The 21,157-nt window shown below is 36.6% G+C and overlaps 1 protein-coding gene across 3 annotated transcripts in view; it reads left to right on the top strand.

Moving 5' to 3' along the window:
* Window positions 1-21,157, top strand: part of muskelin (muskelin 1) — a 190,692-nt gene that overhangs the window by 38,902 nt on the left and 130,633 nt on the right. For all 3 annotated transcript variants that reach the window (XM_089095659.1, XM_089095670.1, XM_089095674.1), the window contains exons 4-6: window positions 344-536; window positions 4,635-4,900; window positions 17,247-17,360. In XM_089095659.1, the coding sequence (XP_088951785.1) occupies window positions 344-536; window positions 4,635-4,900; window positions 17,247-17,360 (573 nt within the window). The remainder of the gene's footprint in view (window positions 1-343; window positions 537-4,634; window positions 4,901-17,246; window positions 17,361-21,157) is intronic.

Genomic DNA, 21,157 nt, shown 5'->3' on the forward strand with positions numbered 1-21,157 from the left:
TTGAATTCAGTAAAGCAGTTGCATTTAAAAAAGCTTTCTAACTGTAAATTTAATTTTTTGAAAACCTAAATAAATCAAGTTGGCTAAAAAACAACATTCAAAAGCTATGAAATAATAAAAATTATTTTAGCATCATTAAATTTCGGATATCATTTAAAATCTCTGCATTACAAATTGGGCATGATCCATTAAGACAAAAACTGTGTGTTGAACAGTGCAGGCAGCCAATTTAATGTAATATATCGGAATTTATATAAGGTTCAGTGTCACAATATAGGTAATGCATAAAGAAAAGTCACTCAAGTGTTTATCCAACCAACTACAGTTATCGCTTCTTTTGTAGTATCGAGAGCGGCTGGCTGTTCGTCTCTGTTTAAAACACCTTCGACAGCTTGGATGTTTAGATGCATTTGAGGCCCTGAAAAAGAAAAAAAATATCCGTCTAGAAGACCCACGACTCACTGAGCTCCATGACGTTTTGGTGCTGCGAGGAGATTTTGTTGAGACAGAAAGAGTCCTTGAAAGAGCTATGGATGGTAAAGTTTATTTTAGTATTTGGACTTATTTTTTTTCTCCTTCGATAATTAAATTATGTCATTGGTCATCTTTTTAGTTTCTGGGCATTATGAATATATCCGTTGGAATATCGACAAGATTATCTTACAGTGAATATATATTTGTGAGTATTTTATTTTATAAAATAGTTCGTGGTAACCAATTGTAATGAGAAACTCGGGCCAATCGTAACCAAAATTCTAAAAAAAATTGTCTTTTTACAATTAATACGTCAAAAGAACTGGGTTTTCAAGCTGATTCCAAATATATAAAAGCTACCTATCAAAAGCTACGAAACTGAAAGATTTGGCTGATTGTCGAAAGGGTGGGAAACACCCCCAAAAAGGCAAGTTTTCGTAATAAAGATAATTCTATTATACCCAATATAGCACAGAACCCTACTGCAGATGTTTCAAGCCCCTATCTACAAAAGCGTGGAATTTTGATTTTTTTTTCAGAAGAAAGGTCACGGATGCGCGTTTATTTCTTTTTTACCAGGGGTGATCGTGATGAACCGATGGTCCTTGAATATCGGGAAAAGGCTCATTCGAACAGTTATTAAAAGTTCCAGCGCCCTTTTTAAGTGACCTTGGTGGCACATTCGTTCCTACCCTTTTTGAGCATTGTGATGCATTCATTCCTGAAAAGTCACGTTGATTTTAATTGAAAATCAAGTATTTTGCAGTAGGCATCAAGACATGGCTAATTGTAGGAAAAAAGCTAAGACAGATAGTCTGAGTAATTGAGAGGCAAAAATGTTTAAACGGCACGGGTATAATGGTGGGAGTAAGTATGACTCTCTTATTGGACAAATACTTGTGTTTTAGTTTTTGGAAAGGCACGCCTGCCTTGAGTCACAAGCAGGTTCACCACGAATTTAAAATTGATATAGGACCATTATATTGCCTGGAATGATAGGCAAACAAGGCACGTCGCCTATGGTGTTAGGAAGGTTGAGCAAGAATTTGGAATTGACACAGAACCATTAACATGGTTAACATGGACATTTATCTAAATTCTTGATTTAAACAAGTTCATTCGTTTGATTTTTCATGAATTTTTTTTTAATGATGCATAATTGCATATCAGCCAATATTAAGGTGGGTGCTGGGTTATAGGCAGGGGGAGGGGTGTAACAGATGCCTGAAGAGTGGATTGTAATGCCCAAATTGTATAACTCTCCATGAGCCATCGGATAGATATAGAAAAGAAGTGTGGGAGGGGAGTTAAAGTTTATATTTCATCTCTCTACGTTTAGATTAAGCGTAAAAGGGTTGCTGCATGGTGACGCCTCTCTTCTTAATGCAGACTTAACGTTTCTCACATTTATTTTAAAATTTGATTAGCGCTAAACTTATTTGCTTCACATTTCGTAACATCATATACAGTGATGTGTAGTTGCGCATAGGCTACTACGAAGGGAGGGGGTTGGACATTTTGTGGGTAAGGAGGGAGGTAGAAGTTAATATCTAAACTCTTTTGATTCCCAGAAATGGTTTTGGTCTATGCATTTCTTATTTGTTTCGGGTAAGGTCGGGGGGTAATAGTGCCCCTCCTATTGCGACAATCTTTCTCTATGTAGCATAAAATACTACATTCGGATGCCTACCGACCGAGGGCTGGAAAAGGTGAGGTCGGGCATCATGAACCTCGCCACAAAATTTCGTTGGGAACTAGCAAGTTCTACCAGGGCCTATATTTTTCAGCAATCTATGATGTTAAAATTTCTTTATATACAATTGTTCAGTGTATTTAAACTATACAATGTATTTAAACATCAAAGAACCCTATTGTATAGGTCGTGATGCCTGCATCCGTGTAGAAGATAAAAAGTTGCGCAAAATTTACATCCATGTGACCAGTAATGCCATCTCCTTCCACAAGAAATTCCACAGTAAAAATGCTACTAAGAAATTATTTAGGGAAGCTACTGTTTATCAAAATTTTTTACTTAATATTCAAATTGATAAATAAAAGTTCAAATAGGGATAAAATCCTTTTAATATACAGTGTTCACAAACAGTGATAGAAATTCACAAAAAATGCCAGATATCATCAGTAGTAAATTATCTATATTCAAATTGTGTCCTAAATTTTAACTATAATCCAACATTTGAATTCTTAAGCAGAAAAAACTGAAAAAGTTGGACGCTATCATTCTATTTTAAATTGTTCTTATATACAATTTAACAGCATGAAATCGGAGTTTGTGGGGGCGGTAGCTCATATCGAATCTTGGTTAGGCCTGGGCGTAATTTGAAAAAATTATCATAAATTAAATTTAAAAAAAATTCTCAGTTGAAAGTAAGAGCAGTATTAAAACTCAAAACGGAATAATATTCTCAAACCCTCGCTGTTTACGCTAAAAAATTTTACAGTGCTATAAAATGTTTCTCATTTCAATTCAACAGATTTTGTGTTTGAGCACTCGTTCTTAAAAATTGGGCCATCAGAATAAATATGCCGTTTTGATATTTCTTAAAAAATGGACCAGCTTCTGGGCAGGTTCCATATACATCAAAATTATCATCGACTTTCTGTTTAACTGTGTAGTTTCATATTGTCTACATAGTTGACTCGTTTTTTTTTGTGAATTTGTCGTTGGTGCTTTAATCTTTTTTTTGTTGTACAGCTCTAACTGCATTCATGTTTTTTGTATAGAGTTGAAATATATTGGTATTTCTTGTTATAAAATAGATACATTTTTGAAGTTTAGTGGGAACAGGGACAGAGTAAAGTACAAATCCCGCTCTGATCTTTAGAAGCTTTAGGGCTACTTCTGCTTGTGGCAATTAATTTTTTTTTTTGTCTAAGTTGATTATTCAATTTAATTTCTGTTCGTTTTAGGACTCATTTATTTGTTTACAGCAGTATATGTTATCTTAACGTTGAACAGGATTTTTATTATGCTTTCTGTATGCTTTAATTTCGAGTTACTATGTGGCCACACCCCCCACCCTTTCTCACTATAAGACTTAAATGTAAATAACCGGCGTCTGTATACTTTACGGTCATCTCACTCCTAGAGGTATGTTTGTTGGATCTTTCGGCTGTTTTGAACAAAATATCTCTCTAAAAATCTTGATCAGATGTCTTGGGGCCTATGGGGGCTGTGTATCAACAAAGGTTCCGTGAGGGTAGCTGGTTGCCCTCCGATCGCTTTCCAATCTTAAAAAGGACGCTACAGCTTTTAACTTCCAATAGAATGAGCCCCCTTCCAAGTTTCTGTGATCACCCTTTTTCATGTGAAGTAGCAAAAAAAAGACAATAATTAAAACATGGAAGGCACATGACTTTACTAATTAAAATATAATCTAATAAGATATCTCTGATAGCGAAAATAATCTAAAAGTTAAACAGCCAGAAAGAGATGTATTATCACTACTTTCAAACCTAAAAGGCTGGGGTTTATCCTGGGATGGGGATGTGGGACTTGCTGGGTTTGAACCAATTCCTCCCCTCTCCCACCCCGAAATATTTTTCCGACTTGTTAACTGGTCGAAAAGCGCAGTAAAAAAAATTATTTCTCTGAAAAAAACTAAAATATTCCTTCGACTCGTAAATTGGTCTTAAAAATGCAGGTAAATAAAACCAAGAATTCTTGTGGCAACCCTCCCCTGAACCAAAATTCTTTTAGTACCCCCCTCCACCCTCCCCCCAAAAAGTCGTGAATACAGTCTTGCCAAAGGGGAAAACAAATTGTGGTCTCTAAAGACGGTAGTTCTACAGCTATGTATGGATGGCTATAAAAATGTAGTACAACCTATAGTATTAGCTTAAGGTTTTATGCTTTAGGATACGAGCCTTCAAAATTAGAGAAAGAAAATTTAACGGTCTGTAAAGAGATAAGTTCCTTAGATGTAATGTTCCTTCAATTTAGTCTAGGTAGTAGTTCGTGCACTACAGTCTAAGTTTAGCCTCGGTAAACATGAAAAATTACAGAAAGAAAATTGTGTTATCTGTAAATAGATAAGCTTCCTTAAATGTTGTCTTCCTTCACTTAAGTATAGGTAATATTTGAGAATGATAATAATCTTAGCTGTCTCCACATTGATGAATAGACTCTATTTTCCTTTCAGATGGACTTTTTGGCCCTTTTATTTCTTCTCAAGAATACGTTCCACAATGGACAAGAATAGCTGAGCAAGCAGAATTGAACTTTCCAGGTGTTTCAGATAATCCACGACCAGGAATGCGAGGTGGCCATCAAATGTGCATTGACACGACTACAGAAACTATTTACCTTTTCGGAGGCTGGGATGGAGCTCAAGATCTCAACGATTTATGGTCGTATTATATACCCAGTGGAGAATGGACGCTAGTCAGTTCAAACACTACGAATGAGGTATGTTTGAATATAGTCTAGGAAACATGTGAAAAAAGGGGGTCCAGCTCAAACAAATTGCTGTACAAATGGTTCTTTCACTACCTGACTATAAAATATGTGTTGATTCTCAATCCCAAAAGTCTACTGCTTTTTGAGGTCTAACTGAAACTGAAGTAAAAAAAAAACGTTGAGTAAGTAAATACCAGAAAATTTGTGTAGATATGTCATTTGAACGATTTTTTTGCTGATGAGCATAAAACGAAATAATTGAAGTTGACAGAATTGTTTGGGGTTCAAAGCTTCGAGAAAGAGTGAGGTTGAGACAGAGGTAGGGATCGCAGATGTATATTAAGCTTGGCCTATGGCTAAACATTTGCAGTCTTGCGCCTGTGGTAACAGCCAAGACTCGTTCCAGGTAAATTCCAGCATGCCTGGAACCTCTCATTTTGTGAAAGCGAATAAGAATGACGAGAAGTTGAAAAGTATATTTGGAAACATAAAAAAAACATTCTATCGAAGAGCTTCCCTTAGCTGAGACAAAACACTAGTTTCCAAAAAAAGAAATAAATATACTCAGATACAATATAACCCAGAGATCATTTACATAAGGCATGTAACAATCACAGTAATGCAGATATTTATTGGGTAGTGGTAAAGCTATTAAAAATTTTGTCTTTTTTTGCTACCATCGTCTCCAAGGTTCCTTGCACCAACTGCTTCATAATTTGAACAGTTTGTGCCTTCACGATTGCCATCAACCCAGGTACATTATCGCTGGTGAAGGTAGATGGCGTAGCGCTGAATAGCTGCTTCGCAATCATGCCTAGTTTAGCTTATTAGTGCTAGTGTTCCTAATTTCTTGCCCTGGCAATGTAAGTAATCTAAGACCTGGCCCTTTTTACTTTGTTTGGTGCAGTATTCATGCCAGTTATGATCGAAAAATTGACGATTTACGAACTTTATTCACTTCGACATTTATAGTAGCCCCATTTACATTTTTAGCGCCATCTACAATCGTCACTATGGCAATTTGGACCCCTAAAAAGGCCACCAGATGGTAATATTGTGACGTTGCCGGACTCTGAAGACTTAGTTCACTGAACTAATCGTAAAAGGCGCGGTTGTCGGGGAAGAAAGCGGAATAAGCGTTTCAGCATTCCAGTGCATATTTCAGAGGAAAGGTCAATCAATCAACCTTTTATTTTTAAATAAATGAGCAAACGGAACAATTAACATGAAAATTTCGACTCAAAGCAATGCTTGTACGAGTCACACAGAAATTGGTAAACAAATTTATATCACACTATGAAATGAAAAGAGAAGAGCTGATAACATAAGAATTAGAGAGGAAAGAATTGAGACGAGGTGGAGGCGTTTATAGTCGAACCATAAACGAATTCGTAGACCAAGGACATTGACAGAAGTTAACTGTAGACCTCCATTTGAAATCCCACCCATTCTACGACCCTGGTATAACGACCCTTGTGCCTCATCCTGTTCATGCATGCTCTCCAATGCTTGAACCAGAGTGGTTTTCAGTGAAGGTGAAAATGCCAAACTTCTTATTCTGCAACGCCTGGTCACTGAACAACAAAATGGACGAGCTTGAGGTCCTCAATGAACAAAATTACTGCCTCATAGCAGCAGTGACCGAATGTTTGGACGTTACTGATGAGACGGGTCGTATTAAAGGCTATACGAGCTTTTTCAATACAAGGCGTGATCGTGGTCGTGAGCGCCGTAGTGGAGGTGTCGGTTTGTATTTTCGAAAAAACATTCCGTGCAAACTGTTAAGCGAACCTACTGACTCCTGTTACGAAGGGATTCGGGCCGAGTGCAAACCCCCATTCCTGTCAAGAAAGCTCCGGGCCTCATCATCGTGGTAGTGTACTATCCCGAGAGTACAAAATACAGGAAAGATTTAGTTCAATATCTACAAACATTTATATACAACATCCGTCGACAGTATGCAGCTCCCGCATTTATTATTGCCGGAGCCTTTAATCAAACAAATAAACATTGGATGTCGAAAATGCTAGACCTGAAACAAGTACTGGCAGTTCCGACCCACCAAAATGGGAGCATACTCGACCTAATTTTCACGGACCTTTCCAACCAATACCTACCACCGCGCTTTTTAGGCTCATTACAAGAATCAGACCACTTTGTGGTTTTCTGGGAGTCAAAAGCCAACTTCCCAAAAGTAAAGAAAACAAAAGTAACGACCCGGCCTTTGACTAAAGAAAGTATCTGTTCCTGTGGACGCTGGTTTAGAACCTTTGACTTCAGTGAGATCTGCACAATACTAGACATCAACCTCAAAGCTGAGACTCTGAACTCTGTTCTTCTGCAGAAATATCACGAACACTTCCCGTCCAAAACTATTGTAGTCAGTGACAGTGATAAGCCTTGGGTAAACCAAGAAATAAAAGCGCTAATCACGACCCGATGCAAAAAAGCGCAAAAAAGTTGCGCAATCACATTGTGAAGGAACAGCGGCAAAAAAGTTCCGCAATCATAATATGAAAGTAAACAGAGCCGCTCATAAAGCTTACTTTCGCGATAAAGTGACTCCACTGCTGACTACTAAACCTCGTAAGTGGAACTCCGAAGTCAAACGACTGTCTGGAAAACTTAATAGTAGTTACTTGAAGATATAGACAGACCATGGTTCTCTAGTGTCCTCAACTGAAATAAATTCCTTTTTTGCTGAAATTTGTTTGACTTACCCTTCATTCACTGACGAAGACATTGAAAGCCTCTCGTCTGGCTTTCCTGAAGAACAAATCGTAGAAATACCGGAATACGCGGTCTGCAAAGAGCTTGAAAAACTAAAAAGGAAGTGTGCTTCATATTCTGGTGAGCTGCCCGTCAAGCTGCTCATTGAGTATGCACCTTTTCTAGCTAAACCTGTGACGTCTATTATCAACCAATGCTTCAGAGAGCAAAAGTTCCCTCAGGCCTGCAAGAAAGCCTACGTCAGTGTTATTCCTAAAACAAAATACCCCAAAACTTGTGACGAGCTCTGGCCCATATCAATAACCCCCAATCTAGCCAAAGTGACAAATTTATTTACTTACCGTGAACTTTTGTTGTGAATAAACCCTGGTCTTAACCCTTACCAGTATGGGTGCCTAAAAGGCGATAGCACAACCCACTATTAACTACGACTTTACTACTTAATAGTAGAATGGCTTGACAAAGGGGGTACCATAGCTGATCTCCTTTTGACCGATTATCGCAAGGCATTCGACCTGATCCTTCACAGCATGGCTTTGCAGAATCTAAAACGAATGGGCGCTAGAAAGACTATTCTGCTATTAATAGTGGACTTCCTGAGACACTGATACCAGTGCGTCTATGCGCTTTTCCAGGGAGACCTTGGTTCGGAGTGGGCGGAGCTAACATATGGCGTCCCTCAAGGCACCAAACTTGCTGCTCTCTTATTTTTGGCCGTCATTAACTACTTTTTATTAAACTGACGAACGATTCAAATTTGTGACCGACTTGTCAGCCTTGCTGAAATACCTCATTGAAAAATTTCAAGTAATCCCTCAGTTCGATGGTGACCTAAAAGATAGATTTAGTGATCAGTGCAGTACAAACAAGCTCCAGGTTAATGTGAAGAAGACAAAAGTGATGCGCTTCAATCCTCTAAAAAGAGATGTTGCTTGCCCCGACCCCTGGTACCCTACCACGTTGACTGCAGTTGTCCTTGGCGTGACATTCAGTGACGATTGTTTGTTTGGGCCACACGTCACGAATCTTGTAAGAAAGGGCACCTACGTGCTGCGATCCTTAACCTCACTGCGTCGATTGGGGTTTGCTATAAAGCAATTGCTGCTCGCGTCCCCTTGTTACGTACGCCCTCTGTTTGAATACGCGTGCCCAGTTTGGGGACCTCAAGTGCATAACATCGACCTCCTTAATGGTGAACTTGAGACAGTGCAAAAACGAACCCTAAAAATCATTCTAGGAATAAAAAATGTTACTTATGATTACGCCCTCGCAGCTGTACAAATCCCAACACTTAAAGATCGAAGGTATTAGCTGATGTGCAAATTTGGACACTCCGTTCTTTCGAGTGATAAACACCGATCCCTACTACCCCTCGCCTCCACGGTCAACAAAGACAAACGCCACATGAATACGGTGGAACCAGTACGCTGTAGGACCAATCGTTTCAGCAATTCATTCGTTCCTTTTTTTACTAGTGTTATTAATCGTACCTAGTGTATATATATATATTGTTGTAAAGGGTAGCATAATTTAGTTGCGGTGTTAGCCGTAACTACGACAACTTTTCTTATTAAATTAATCTTGAATCTTGAATTATAAGCAATGCCTTACGCATGAACATCGTGGCGTTGAGCACTAGCCCTTGTAATTACAGTGAAACAAGGGAAGGTGACCCCGGTGATCTATCCGAATACACAGGTTATACTTCTTCTTGTCCCACAACAGCGAAGCCCCAAAGAATCCAATCGAAACTCAACGTTTTTCCATAACCAGAAAGGTCTATATTTCAATTATATCTGTCTAGTATTATGCGCAGTAACACAAGAGAAGAACATTTTTGAGTGAAAAAATTTTGGCAATTAATGTAATATTTACTAGGGTGGGGGGGGATTGTCACTGGTGACAAATCACTAGGGATGGTAACGTGATTGGGTGATTTCTGGGGATTCGGGAAACCAAATTTTTTTTCAGGGAGACACACAGATTTTTGGTGAAATCTTCGAAAATTCGGGAATAGTGGAAGCCCTGGTCACCGAGTTTCAACTTAGCTGCCAATATATCCAGCAGTCGACTTTCAGTTTTCCGTAACTTTGACTCGGGATGGAAAAATATCGGTTGACAGTCTCACTTTGTGTGATGCAATTAAAGGACTAAGTAATTTCGTCTCCTGTTAAGACAGTGGGTTGACGTTTTTGCGATTAGAGCACTGTCAGCACAATCAGCAGGTCGGCATCAACTAGCCACTGGTGCACTTTACATCCCGCATCATTAAGGTAGCCGGAAAGCATGCTAATGACTGCCTGTTTGTTTACAGCATTGCTTTGAAAATCATATTTTTTTTTCAAAGCACCTGCGGCTGAGAGCTGATTTTAGGATAGCCATTAGACTTGTTCCTCTTTTTATGCGTCACTTTTTTTATTGAGGTTATCACGTCTAGCTAAATACCCATCAAACACTGTGAAAACGCATCAAAATCTTCGCATCTCGTATTTGACGTATTTGGTGCAAATATCTGCGTACGTGTAGTATTTCTCCCTAGGTAAACTATCTAAAGAGCCCCGCCACGTAGCACATACTGATATTCATTCGTGCTTTTAAGCACGTCATCTGTTTTTAAATGCAGACCTTCCAATTTGCGTCTCAAATCCACGTCTTTATATGCCGTAACTTCTCCCAGCATCAAGGGTGATTAAGTTTCTGCATCAAGGGTGATTAAGTTTCTGCGACAACTCCTTCGATACGAAGTGCCCTGGTCTCAAGGAAAAAAAAAATACATTATGCCAACATCGTTCTTTACTTAGGCTGCCTATGATACAACCAAATTTTATTTGGTGCTTGTAGTTTTTTCGTAATGATTTTTGAAGTTTTTTTCCTTTAGACCAGGAAAAAAAGAGTTAAATTTTATTTGAAAATGATTTACAATTTATATTGGCTTCTTAAAAGTTTCATGTACAGAATAAGTTATGTTCGTTTTAAGTTTTAATGTGGCTCTTTACTTCCACTTGAGAAAACTTGTTCTTTTTTTACTTAACACTATAAAAGGCAATAAGACCTTACGTGAGATTTCCAAGTCGAGAACGAATAGAGATGGCGATAAAAGAGAATAGTAGGCCAAAGAAGATTTTGTAAGTCGTCTCTGCATGATTTAGACGAAGAAGTCCGGTTGAAAATGAGGTTTTTCCTAGTGTCCAGGCATCCTGGTCGCGGCTGCTTGGTCCATAGGTTTTTGTTAACTTCTGAGCAATTTGTAGAGAATTTTTGTGATGGTAGACAAAATCTCGTTACATTTCTGAATCGAGCGTAAAAAATCGTATTAAGAAAACATCCTTAATTCAGTAAAACTTGCAATGGTGAACTTTGTGCGGGTTAAACGCAGTTTTCTGAAAGGGTAGACTTAACTAACGTATAGAAAAGAAAAATCCAAGGTGAGAAGCCTCCCCCATTGCTGTTTTGGGCTGATACCTCCCGACTTATAGGCTGTCTAAATTTGTCCCTGTTTGCCTCATATTTCCCTGACATTTTGGAATCGGCGAAGAGAGTGCATAAACTGCTTTGTAAGTGTCTTCTACACTTAATTGTTGCTAGGCACGATTAATTAAAAAACAAGTCTGTGTGTCTTTTTCCGTGAACCGCGACGAAACATTGCATTGACTCATTAATAAAAACAATATACAATGTCCTCAACTCTGGATCCGCGGCCAAAATTGGAGAAAGAATATTGCCTAAATTATGGTTTCTTATCTATTAATAAATACATTTTTTACAAAAAATAATGTTTACCCACTTCAAATTTGATTCCGTTATTTTTTTTTTAGGGAAAATTTTGTGCACTCAAACCCTGCAAAAAGCTAAAAATTGCTGCACTAAAATTATGACTTATGGAAAAAAATATGATTGTTTCTCTGAATGGCGCTTAAATTTTTTATTCTTGAGCAGAGAAGCGAGTACCCAGTTAGCCCCCATTTTTTTTTTATCGCAAACCATAGAAAGTTCCCTGTTTTTACCTTGATTAAACACAAACTTAAAAAGGAAACTTTTTTGCCTAAAAAAGATTTAACTGGTTCTGTGGAAATACCGTTCAATATTAATCACCCTTGTTTTAAACCTAAACTAACATCAAGTTTATGAAAGCGCTGAAGTGATGAACTTCTTATTTCGGAAGTTGTATAGCAATTTGTTTGAGGTCAAACCACATTTTTACGAGACTAATGCACCAAGGGACACAATATAATCCTTTTTAACTGGGAAATTAATTGTGTTATTTTCTATAGAATTTTGGATTTTGAAATGAAACACATTTTCACATCATCAACGTTATTCGGTAAGGGTGATTGTTTGCTAGAATTCAGATATTAAAAAAAAATTTTAATTTTATATTAATTTTATAATTCAGGTTATTTATGCTCCATTCATAAATTAATTAAAAAACTTCATAATTACTTATAATTTATATTTGAATTCATGCTCCATTCAAATATAAATGTTTTTACTTTTATAACTTTAATAAATCAAATAATATTAACATTTTGATTTCTAAATATCAGTATATGTACATTAAACTGACAATGTACATTCATTTGTATTTTTTTCATTAAAGTGCAAATTATGTTCTGGTCTTGGGAAGGCATTGCGGTTTTGAGCCATACTCATGTTAATTTCTGCTCGTTTTGAGTTTGAATCGGTTATCTATTGTAATTTCTGTTCGTTTTGGGTTTCATTTATATATCGATGCTGATTTGTGGTAGTTTCACACTTAGTAGATTATTTGATTTTATTTTTACTCATTTTTGGTTTAATGGAGTTCTTTACTTTTCTTTGAAAAACTTATTTTCTGGAAACAGTTTTTTTAATTAATTTCTGTTCGTTTTATATTGACATAGTCTTTTCAGGGAAATAGAAAATAATACTTTAAATCTTTTCGTTTTTTTAAGACTTTATAATTTGGCCTGCTATTTGTATGCTGGAGAAAAATTTTCAGTATGTGTATATTAAACTATACCCTTTTAAAAACCTGGACACGAATAGTAGTGTTTAATTTTGTTTCATACCTCCTCTAGTTGACCTGAAATAGAAAAATTGATACCATTCGCAAAAAAATCTGTTTATTTTCTTTGATAACTTGGATACACTTACGGTATTTTGATTTGGTTAAATTTTAAGAGCAGAAGTAGTCCTGAAAGTTTGAACGTTATGCCCTCAGTCATTCTTGGGATACTGCTGAGATGCCTTATGGGGAATTAGCACTAACACAGTGCATTTTGATTTAATCTTAAGGCAACATTTAGTTTTTAAACATAATGGGCAAATGGGAGGGTGGACGTGGGAAAGGGATAGTTGCCCTCCAATCACTCCAATTAACTTAAGTTGGGCGCAAAACCCCTATGCCTTCCCGAGCCCATAACAAAATTTGCACTTTACTGATAAGATATAAATGTTTTTACTTTTATAACTTTAATAAATAAAATAATATTACTATCTTAATTACTAAATTTCAGTATATGTATATTAAACTGACAATGCACATTCATTTGTCTTTTTCAGTAAAGTGCAAATTTTGTTCTGGGCTTGGGAAGGCATAGGGTTCATGCGCCCAACTTAAGTTAATTTCTACTCGTGTTGAGTTTGACTTGGTTAATTATTGTAATTTCTGTTTGTTTTGGGTTTCATTTATTTATCTATGCTGATTTGTGGTAGTTTCACGCTTGGTAGATTATTTGATTTTATTTTTGCTCATTTTTTGTTAAATGGAGTGCTTTACTTTTCTTTTAAAAATTTATTTTTTGGAAAAATTTTTTTTAATTAATTTCTGTTCGTTTTATATTGAGATAGTCTTTTCAGGGAAAAAGAAAATAATACTTTAAATCTTTTCTTTTTTTAAGACTTAGTTTAATTTAGTTTCATACATCCTCTAGTTGACCTGAAAGAGAAAACTTGATACCATTCGCAAAAAAATCTGCTTACTTTCTTTGATAGATTGGACACACTTACGCTATTTTCAATTGGTTAAATTTTAAGAGCAGAAATAGCACCTAAAGTTTGAATATAATGCCCTCAGTCTTTCTTGTGATATTACTGAGATGCCATATTGGGAATTAGCATTAACATAGTGCATTTTGATTTAATCTTTAGGCAACATTTAGTTTTTAAACATAATTGGCAAATGGGAGGGTGGGCGTGGGAGGGGGATTAGTTGCCCTCCAATCACTTTTGTCTATGAAAAAGGGCATTAGCTTTTTCTATTTTCAATCGAATGAGCCCTTTTTCGAAGTTCCTACGACAACTCCTTCGATATGAAGTGCCCTGGTCTAAACAAAAAAAGAAAGAATAAATAATAATACATTGTACCCACATCAATCTTTCCTATAAAAAAGTCAAGCCTTCCAATCACCTTTGATATGTTAAAAAAGCACTAGCCCTTTCAATTTCCAATCGAATGAGCCCATTTTGAGTTTCTACGACAACGCTTTCTATAAACAGCGTTAGTTGCTCTCCAATCACTTTCAACTATTAAAAATGGCACTAGCCCTTTCAATTTCGAATCGAATGAGCCCTTTTGGAGTTTCTACGACAACGCTTTCAGAAAAATCTTATATGCCCCCAGGGCATAACTTACAATCCTTGCCCTGAGGGCTGGGGAGGGGATGTCATCCTCAAAGACCTAATTTCCATAACTTTCAACTACGTTGAACAAAATTGCTATCTAAAAATTTTTATTGGATGTGTTTGGGGAAATGGTGGGCGTCGAGGGGGGGGGGTTAGTTGCCTTCCAATAACTTCCGACTATTAAAAAGGGCACCAGCCATTTGAATTTTCAATCAAGTGAGCTTTTTTTGAAGATTATACAACAATACGTTCTATAAGAACCTTATGTGTCCCAGGACAAAACTTGAAACCCTTGCCCTGAGGGCTGTGTGGGGGTTGTCATCCTCAAAGACATAATTTCTAAAACTTTTAACCACGTTGAACAATATGGCTATCTAAAAATTTTGATTGGATATGTTTGGGGAGAAGGTCGGCGTGAGAGGGGGGTTAGTTGCCCTCCAATCACTTTCGACTATTAAAAAGGCCACTAGCGCTTTGAATTTCAAATCGAATGAGCCCTTTTTCGAGTTTTTACGACAAAGCTTTCAATAAAAACCTTATGTGCCCCCAGGGCATAACTTACAACCCTTACTCTGGTGCCTTTGGGGGGATTGTCATCCTCAAAGACAAAATTTTCAGACCTTTTAGCTACATTGAATAAAATGGTTGTCTCAAAACTTTGGCTGCATGTGTTTGGATAAATGGTGGGCGTGGAAGGAATGTTAGTTGCCTTCCAATCACTTTCGAATGTTAAAAAGGGAACTATCCATTTCAATTTCCAATCAAATGAGCCCTTTTTGAAGTTTCTACGACAGCGCTTTCTATAAAACCTTATATTCCCCAGGGCATAACTTGCAACCCTTGCCCTGAGGATTAGGGGGGGGGGGTGTCATCCTCAAAGACCTAATTTTCAGAATTTCAGATACGGTTAACAAAATGGCTATATAAGACTATTGATTTCATGTGTTCGGGGAAGTGGTGGACGTGAAAGGGGGGTTAGTTTCCCTCCAATCACTTTCGACCATTAAAAATGGCTATAGCCCTTTGCAATTTTCAATTGAATGAGTCCTTTTGAAGTTTCTACGATAAAGCTTTCTATATAAACCTTATATGCCCCCAGGGCATAACTTACAACCATTGTCCTGACGGCTGTGGGGGAGTGTCCTTTTCAAAAACATAATTTCTATCTGGAAATCAACTACGGTGAACAAAATGGCTATCTCAAAATTTGTATTGGAAGTGTTTGGGGAAATGGTGGGCGTGGAAGGGGTGTTAGTTGCCTTCCAATCACTTTCGACTATTAAAAAGGGCACTAGCCATGCCAATTTCCAATCCAATGAGCCCTTTTTCAAGTTTCTGCGACAACTCCTTCGATACGAAGTGCCCTGGTCTAAAGGAAAAAAAAATACATTGTGCCAACATCGATCTTTACTTAGGCTGCCTATGATATAACCAAATTTTATTTGGTGCTTGTAGTTTTTTCGTAATGATTTTTGAAGTTTTTTTCCTTTAGACCAGGAAAAAAAGAGTTAAATTTTATTTGAAAATGATTTACAATTTATATTGGCTTCTTAAAAGTTTCATGTACAGAATAAGTTATGTTCGTTTTAAGTTTTAATGTGGCTCTTTACTTCCACTTGAGAAAACTTGTTCTTTTTTTACTTAATACTATAAAAGGCAATAAGACCCTACGTGAGATTTCCAAGTCGAGAACGAATAGAGATGGCGATAAAAGAGAATAGTAGGCCAAAGAAGATTTTGTAAGTCGTCTCTGCATGATTTATACGAAGAAGTCCGGTTGAAAATGAGGTTTTTCCTAGTGTCCAGGCATCCTGGTCGCGGCTGCTTGGTCCAAAGGTTTTTGTTAACTTCTGAGCAATTTGTAGAGAATTTTTGTGATGGTAGACAAAATCTCGTTACATTTCTGAATCGAGCGTAAAAAATCGTATTAAGAAAACATCCTTAATTCAGTAAAACTTGCAATGGTGAACTTTGTGCGGGTTAAACGCAGTTTTCTGAAAGGGTAGACTTAACTAACGTATAGAAAAGAAAAATCCAAGGTGAGAAGCCTCCCCCATTGCTTTTTTGGGCTGATACCTCCCGACTTATAGGCTGTCTAAATTTGTCCCTGTTTACCTCATATTTCCCTGACATTTTGGAATCGGCGAAGAGAGTGCATAAACTGCTTTGTAAGTGTCTTCTACACTTAATTGTTGCTAGGCACGATTAATTAAAAAACAAGTCTGTGTGTCTTTTTCCGTGAACCGCGACGAAACATTGCATTGACTCATTAATAAAAACAATATACAATGTCCTCAACTCTGGATCCGCGGCCAAAATTGGAGAAAGAATATTGCCTAAATTATGGTTTCTTATCTATTAATAAATACATTTTTTACAAAAAATAATGTTTACCCACTTCAAATTTGATTCCGTTATATTTTTTTTTAGGGAAAATTTTGTGCACTCAAACCCTGCAAAAAGCTAAAAATTACTGCACTAAAATTATGACTTATGGAAAAAAATATGATTGTTTCTCTGAATGGCGCTTAAATTTTTTATTCTTGAGCAGAGAAGCGAGTACCCAGTTAGCCCCCATTTTTTTTTTATCGCAAACCATAGAAAGTTCCCTGTTTTTACCTTGATTAAACACAAACTTAAAAAGGAAACTTTTTTGCCTAAAAAAGATTTAACTGGTTCTGTGGAAACACCGTTCAATATTAATTGGAATGTTTCATGTTTTTTTTTTCGGATTTATAATTTAGGTATAGTGCTTGGCTCTCAAAGAATCTGAGATTGGCAATTGTAATGTGATTTTTGCACTGAATTATCAAATTTGCGAAATTCTATATAGACCACAGTCATTTAGTAAGTAGAATGTGCTTAAGCTAGATCACAAACCAAATTCATCATGAAATTTATATAACAGGGTTGTACAACCTGCATCTATTTTGATGAGATCCAGTGAAATGAAGCTTCATCAGATTCTGAAACTTTACTTTCTATATATTCCTAAAACTTACTGTGACCTATATTTTATTAGGGAGGTCCAACTCCCCGTTCCTGCCATAAAATGTGCCTCGACTCAGAGAATCGGCAAATATTTGTTCTAGGAAGATATTTGGACACTCAAAACCGCACTCCTGAGAATCTTAAGGTAATTTTGATTTATTTTTCTTTTTAATGCTCATTGTTCTCATATAATTTTCTGTTTTGTTTTACGAGATATTATGCTTTTGTCTTGTTCTGTAACCAAGTGCTAGAGAGTCTATCGATAACGAATGGTTTAATTCCTTCATAAAAGTAAGAATAGGAAACAATTTCAAACTACGCATTCAGTGAAAAAATTTTCTTAACTGAAGAAAGAATTCGCAGCTTCTTGAAAAAGGCTCGTTGCTTAACCTAACACCTTGGCTTAAGCTTAAACTGTTTAACGATGAAATTTAAAATAAGCTCCTACACACTGCTGTATTTTTCGATAAGCCAACCTGACTCCAGTAATGGATCTAAAGACCCTTCTGGCGTAGTTACAGTTTTCACATGTATTTATAAGGAATCTTTCGATCCAAAAACAATAATAAAAAAATTAAACAGATACAGTTTCATCCGTTGCCATTTTAATTTCTAGTTTAATATCATCCACTTTTCCCTACTTTAACAAACTATCGCGCAGAGGAGGTGCTAGTCTAGTTTTTCCTGATGATAGTTAATCGTTACGTCCATAAAGAAGAGAAAAATATAAGGGCAGATTGCAAATAGTAAACAATCTAAGCGTTACAGATCAAGGAGCTAATTTACAGTTGCTCTGCATTTGAAGTGGAGCAAAAGACATTTGATACCTCTTGTAATTTCCTTATTTATTTATGCTAAGTCTTACCTTTGAACCTCCCTCATTTGCTATTCCTTTAACCATTAAATGCCAAAATAAAATTTGTGAGAAATTATAATCTTAGTAGCTTTTGAAGTCCATCGTTTTCTGTTGTAAGACAACGGGCGAGGGAAATCTTCTTCGTCAGGCATTTCAAGTGTATTAGGTTCGTCAGTGTTGACAAGGTTTGAATCTTGGATACTTTGACCTTTTTACCCTCTCACGTTACGCCACTCCCCATAAGAACATATTCTTATTAAAAAAAAATTGTTTTTGCTGTATAAATTACATATTCTGCACCTGCAAAACATGCGAATTTTTGTTACTCTAAAGGTCTTTCCCAGCTTCGAATTCATGTTTTACGTTCTATAAAAACAACAGACTTGTGATTGGTCAGTATGGTGAAGGTTTAAAGGTACACCCGAATAAATATTGTACGATTAATTCTTGCCTGGTTAAGATTTTTTAAGGTAAAAACTACTTCTTTGAACGCTTTGTGTTTTCGCCACCTCTTGAAAAACAACCAAATTTAACAAGCACTGAAACAGTTAATTATACCTTTCAACAGGTGAACCACAAAAGGCTGTAAAGCACTAATACTTTATTACGAAAAATCTATTAGTAACGTAAATTCAGAAAAGAAATGCCAAAAATAGGGGACGTTACTGCTTCCTGTTTCGCAACCATGCTGGCAAATATCCAGCTGGAGTCGGCACAAAAATTGCCTTAGCGGCTCGAAGGACATGCATAAGGGTAAATTGAGTCCCTTGTCTATGATCTATGTCTAAGTCTTCGTGAATGCTACGCTAAAGAGACATGTGTTATAGATTCCACATCACTGCTCTATGTAGTTGAGAAATCATGGTACAGCAGTGGTCATTTGAAATTATTAAGTTTTTATTGTAATTGGGTACAGACCTTTTAGATTCTAATTTTAATGCATTTCGTACATTCTTATTTTATTTTATATGCATAATGAAATGCATTTTTTATAGTTAGTTTTTATCCTCTCAATAGTTACCGCCAAGATTGGCCGAGCGTTAATTTTCTTAAACGCGCTGACACTCGTCACTCTTATTTTATCCTGATATGCTAAAAGTAAATTGGAACTAAAACGGGAACGCAAAGTTCTCGAGGGAGCTTTGACCTCTATTCCCCCTGAGGCATGGGTGCCCATACGGGGGGGGGGAGGGGGCACGGGTGCCAGCCTCCCCCCTGGCTGAATGATGCTGCCTTATATTTTTATATTTTTGTTTTGAGATTTCTGTTATTCAGCATTGGAAGTGCCGATTAGACCAGTCAAGCCTAAATCCAGCTTAATCCCCATAAAATCCAGCATATAGGTGCCCATGCCCTGGGGTCTGTGCCAAATGTAGCAATAAAAGGAAAATAAAATAAGTAAGTTGCTTAATATCAAATTGTGGCTTGTGACTAGACGAGGCGTATCTAAAATAAATACAGGAACTGTGAGTTCACAAAAAGAATGGGCCGCACGAGAATTCGCGCATTTTATAATCAAAGAATTTTATTGGGATTTTGAATATATGTCTTGTTTGTATTGAATCCACCCTACTGTGTACTTTAACCTTACCAGAGCATGACTTGTGCTATTTCAAGAGTTCCATAGCATAAACTAGCACTACATCACGTTATTTAGGCATGACATGGATGGAAAAGTTTCTATTTTGAATGGCAGTCTACCGAAGAGTAATTCGACCTTGAACATAAATAAAAAGACTTTATATTTGTTATATACCTAAACCAGCACACTTTTTACAATCGGAATAATCAGTGGATTCATTATAGCTTGAGAGCGAAAGGAAATTACCTCTGTCTTTGAAGCCATTTCACACATTGACTGGATACAACAGGAATAAAGCTAGAACCAGGCTTTTTGTCTCCACAATCCGGTGATATGAAAAATAAATTTAGTTTTTATATTTGAATTGAATTACTTACTAATATTATTATTATGTGGACTCAAGGGAGGACGATTTTCATCCTGTTGTTTTACACCTAATTTGCAGTAATTTTACAGAGACCCGCTGAAGAGCATTCCAAACTTTGATTTATGTGCCTAAATCCCCACTCCACCAAATGCGCCAACTTTGTCTGAAATTGCGCGTGCGAACTATCTTATTTTAGTTTATTGATACCTGATAAATTGCAAATAAAAATCTTTCGTAGAGTTTAATATATATAGAAAATTCCTACACGGCTTAAAACCGTGATCAGTCTTTGTTATCAAAATATTAGACTGGACAGATTGGATATGATCGTCATGTAATCCGAATGCAAAGGTTTTGCTCCTTCCCCCAAAATAAATTCTAGCTAGTGATGCCCTGTGCTGTGTAGTCTGTGCTGGTCCCAAGGTATAACTAACAAAGGAAATGTTTAAATTAAGGCTTTAGAATCAGGGTTTGAGTCGATGAAAATGCAGATAATTGAACGCCATTACCTTTTCAAATGCTGGCATTGACTGATTCAGGGTTGTCGTGTTGAAATTATTTTAATCACATGTGAAGACCTCTTGACCATTTTGAAATTAAAATAGACGCTTTTGCGTACAGAATACTTAAAAAACATATTGTTTCCATATTCAGAAGTGGGAAAATTATTTTTTTATATGTTGTAATATCCTTTTTTCCCTTGATTATAAATTAAGATTGCCAGGTTAATCGGGGTTATGTTTCTAACACCTGTGTTGTCTGTCAACAAGAATTCAACTGTCTGGTATATACTTTTATTGTTGTGGGCATTTTATTTTAAAACAGCAGCTGCAGTTTCATAGCTGTAGTGATGAAGTTGACAAGTCAGAAAACTACCGACTATAATTTAAAAAGACCAAGCGCTGTACTGGCCTTCATTATTTTAGGAGTTGGAGTCCTGTTCTCTGAAAATAGAAAAAAATTGCATCTAAAACAACGAGTTCAAGTTAGCATCTAGAATTTTTTGACTCTAGGCTGGGTAATTCTAGAACACTAGAACTGAAAGATTGCAGACAAGGATACTCTTTTTTGGCTATTAACGACTTAGTAAATCTAAAATCATTTTCCACTGTCGAACACCCCCCCCCCTCCCCTCCT

The sequence above is a fragment of the Artemia sp. Qi Xiang Cuo genome, chromosome 1 (genome assembly GCF_049724085.1).
Source record: "Artemia sp. Qi Xiang Cuo chromosome 1, ASM4972408v1, whole genome shotgun sequence".
Lineage (NCBI taxonomy): Eukaryota > Metazoa > Arthropoda > Branchiopoda > Anostraca > Artemiidae > Artemia > Artemia sp. Qi Xiang Cuo.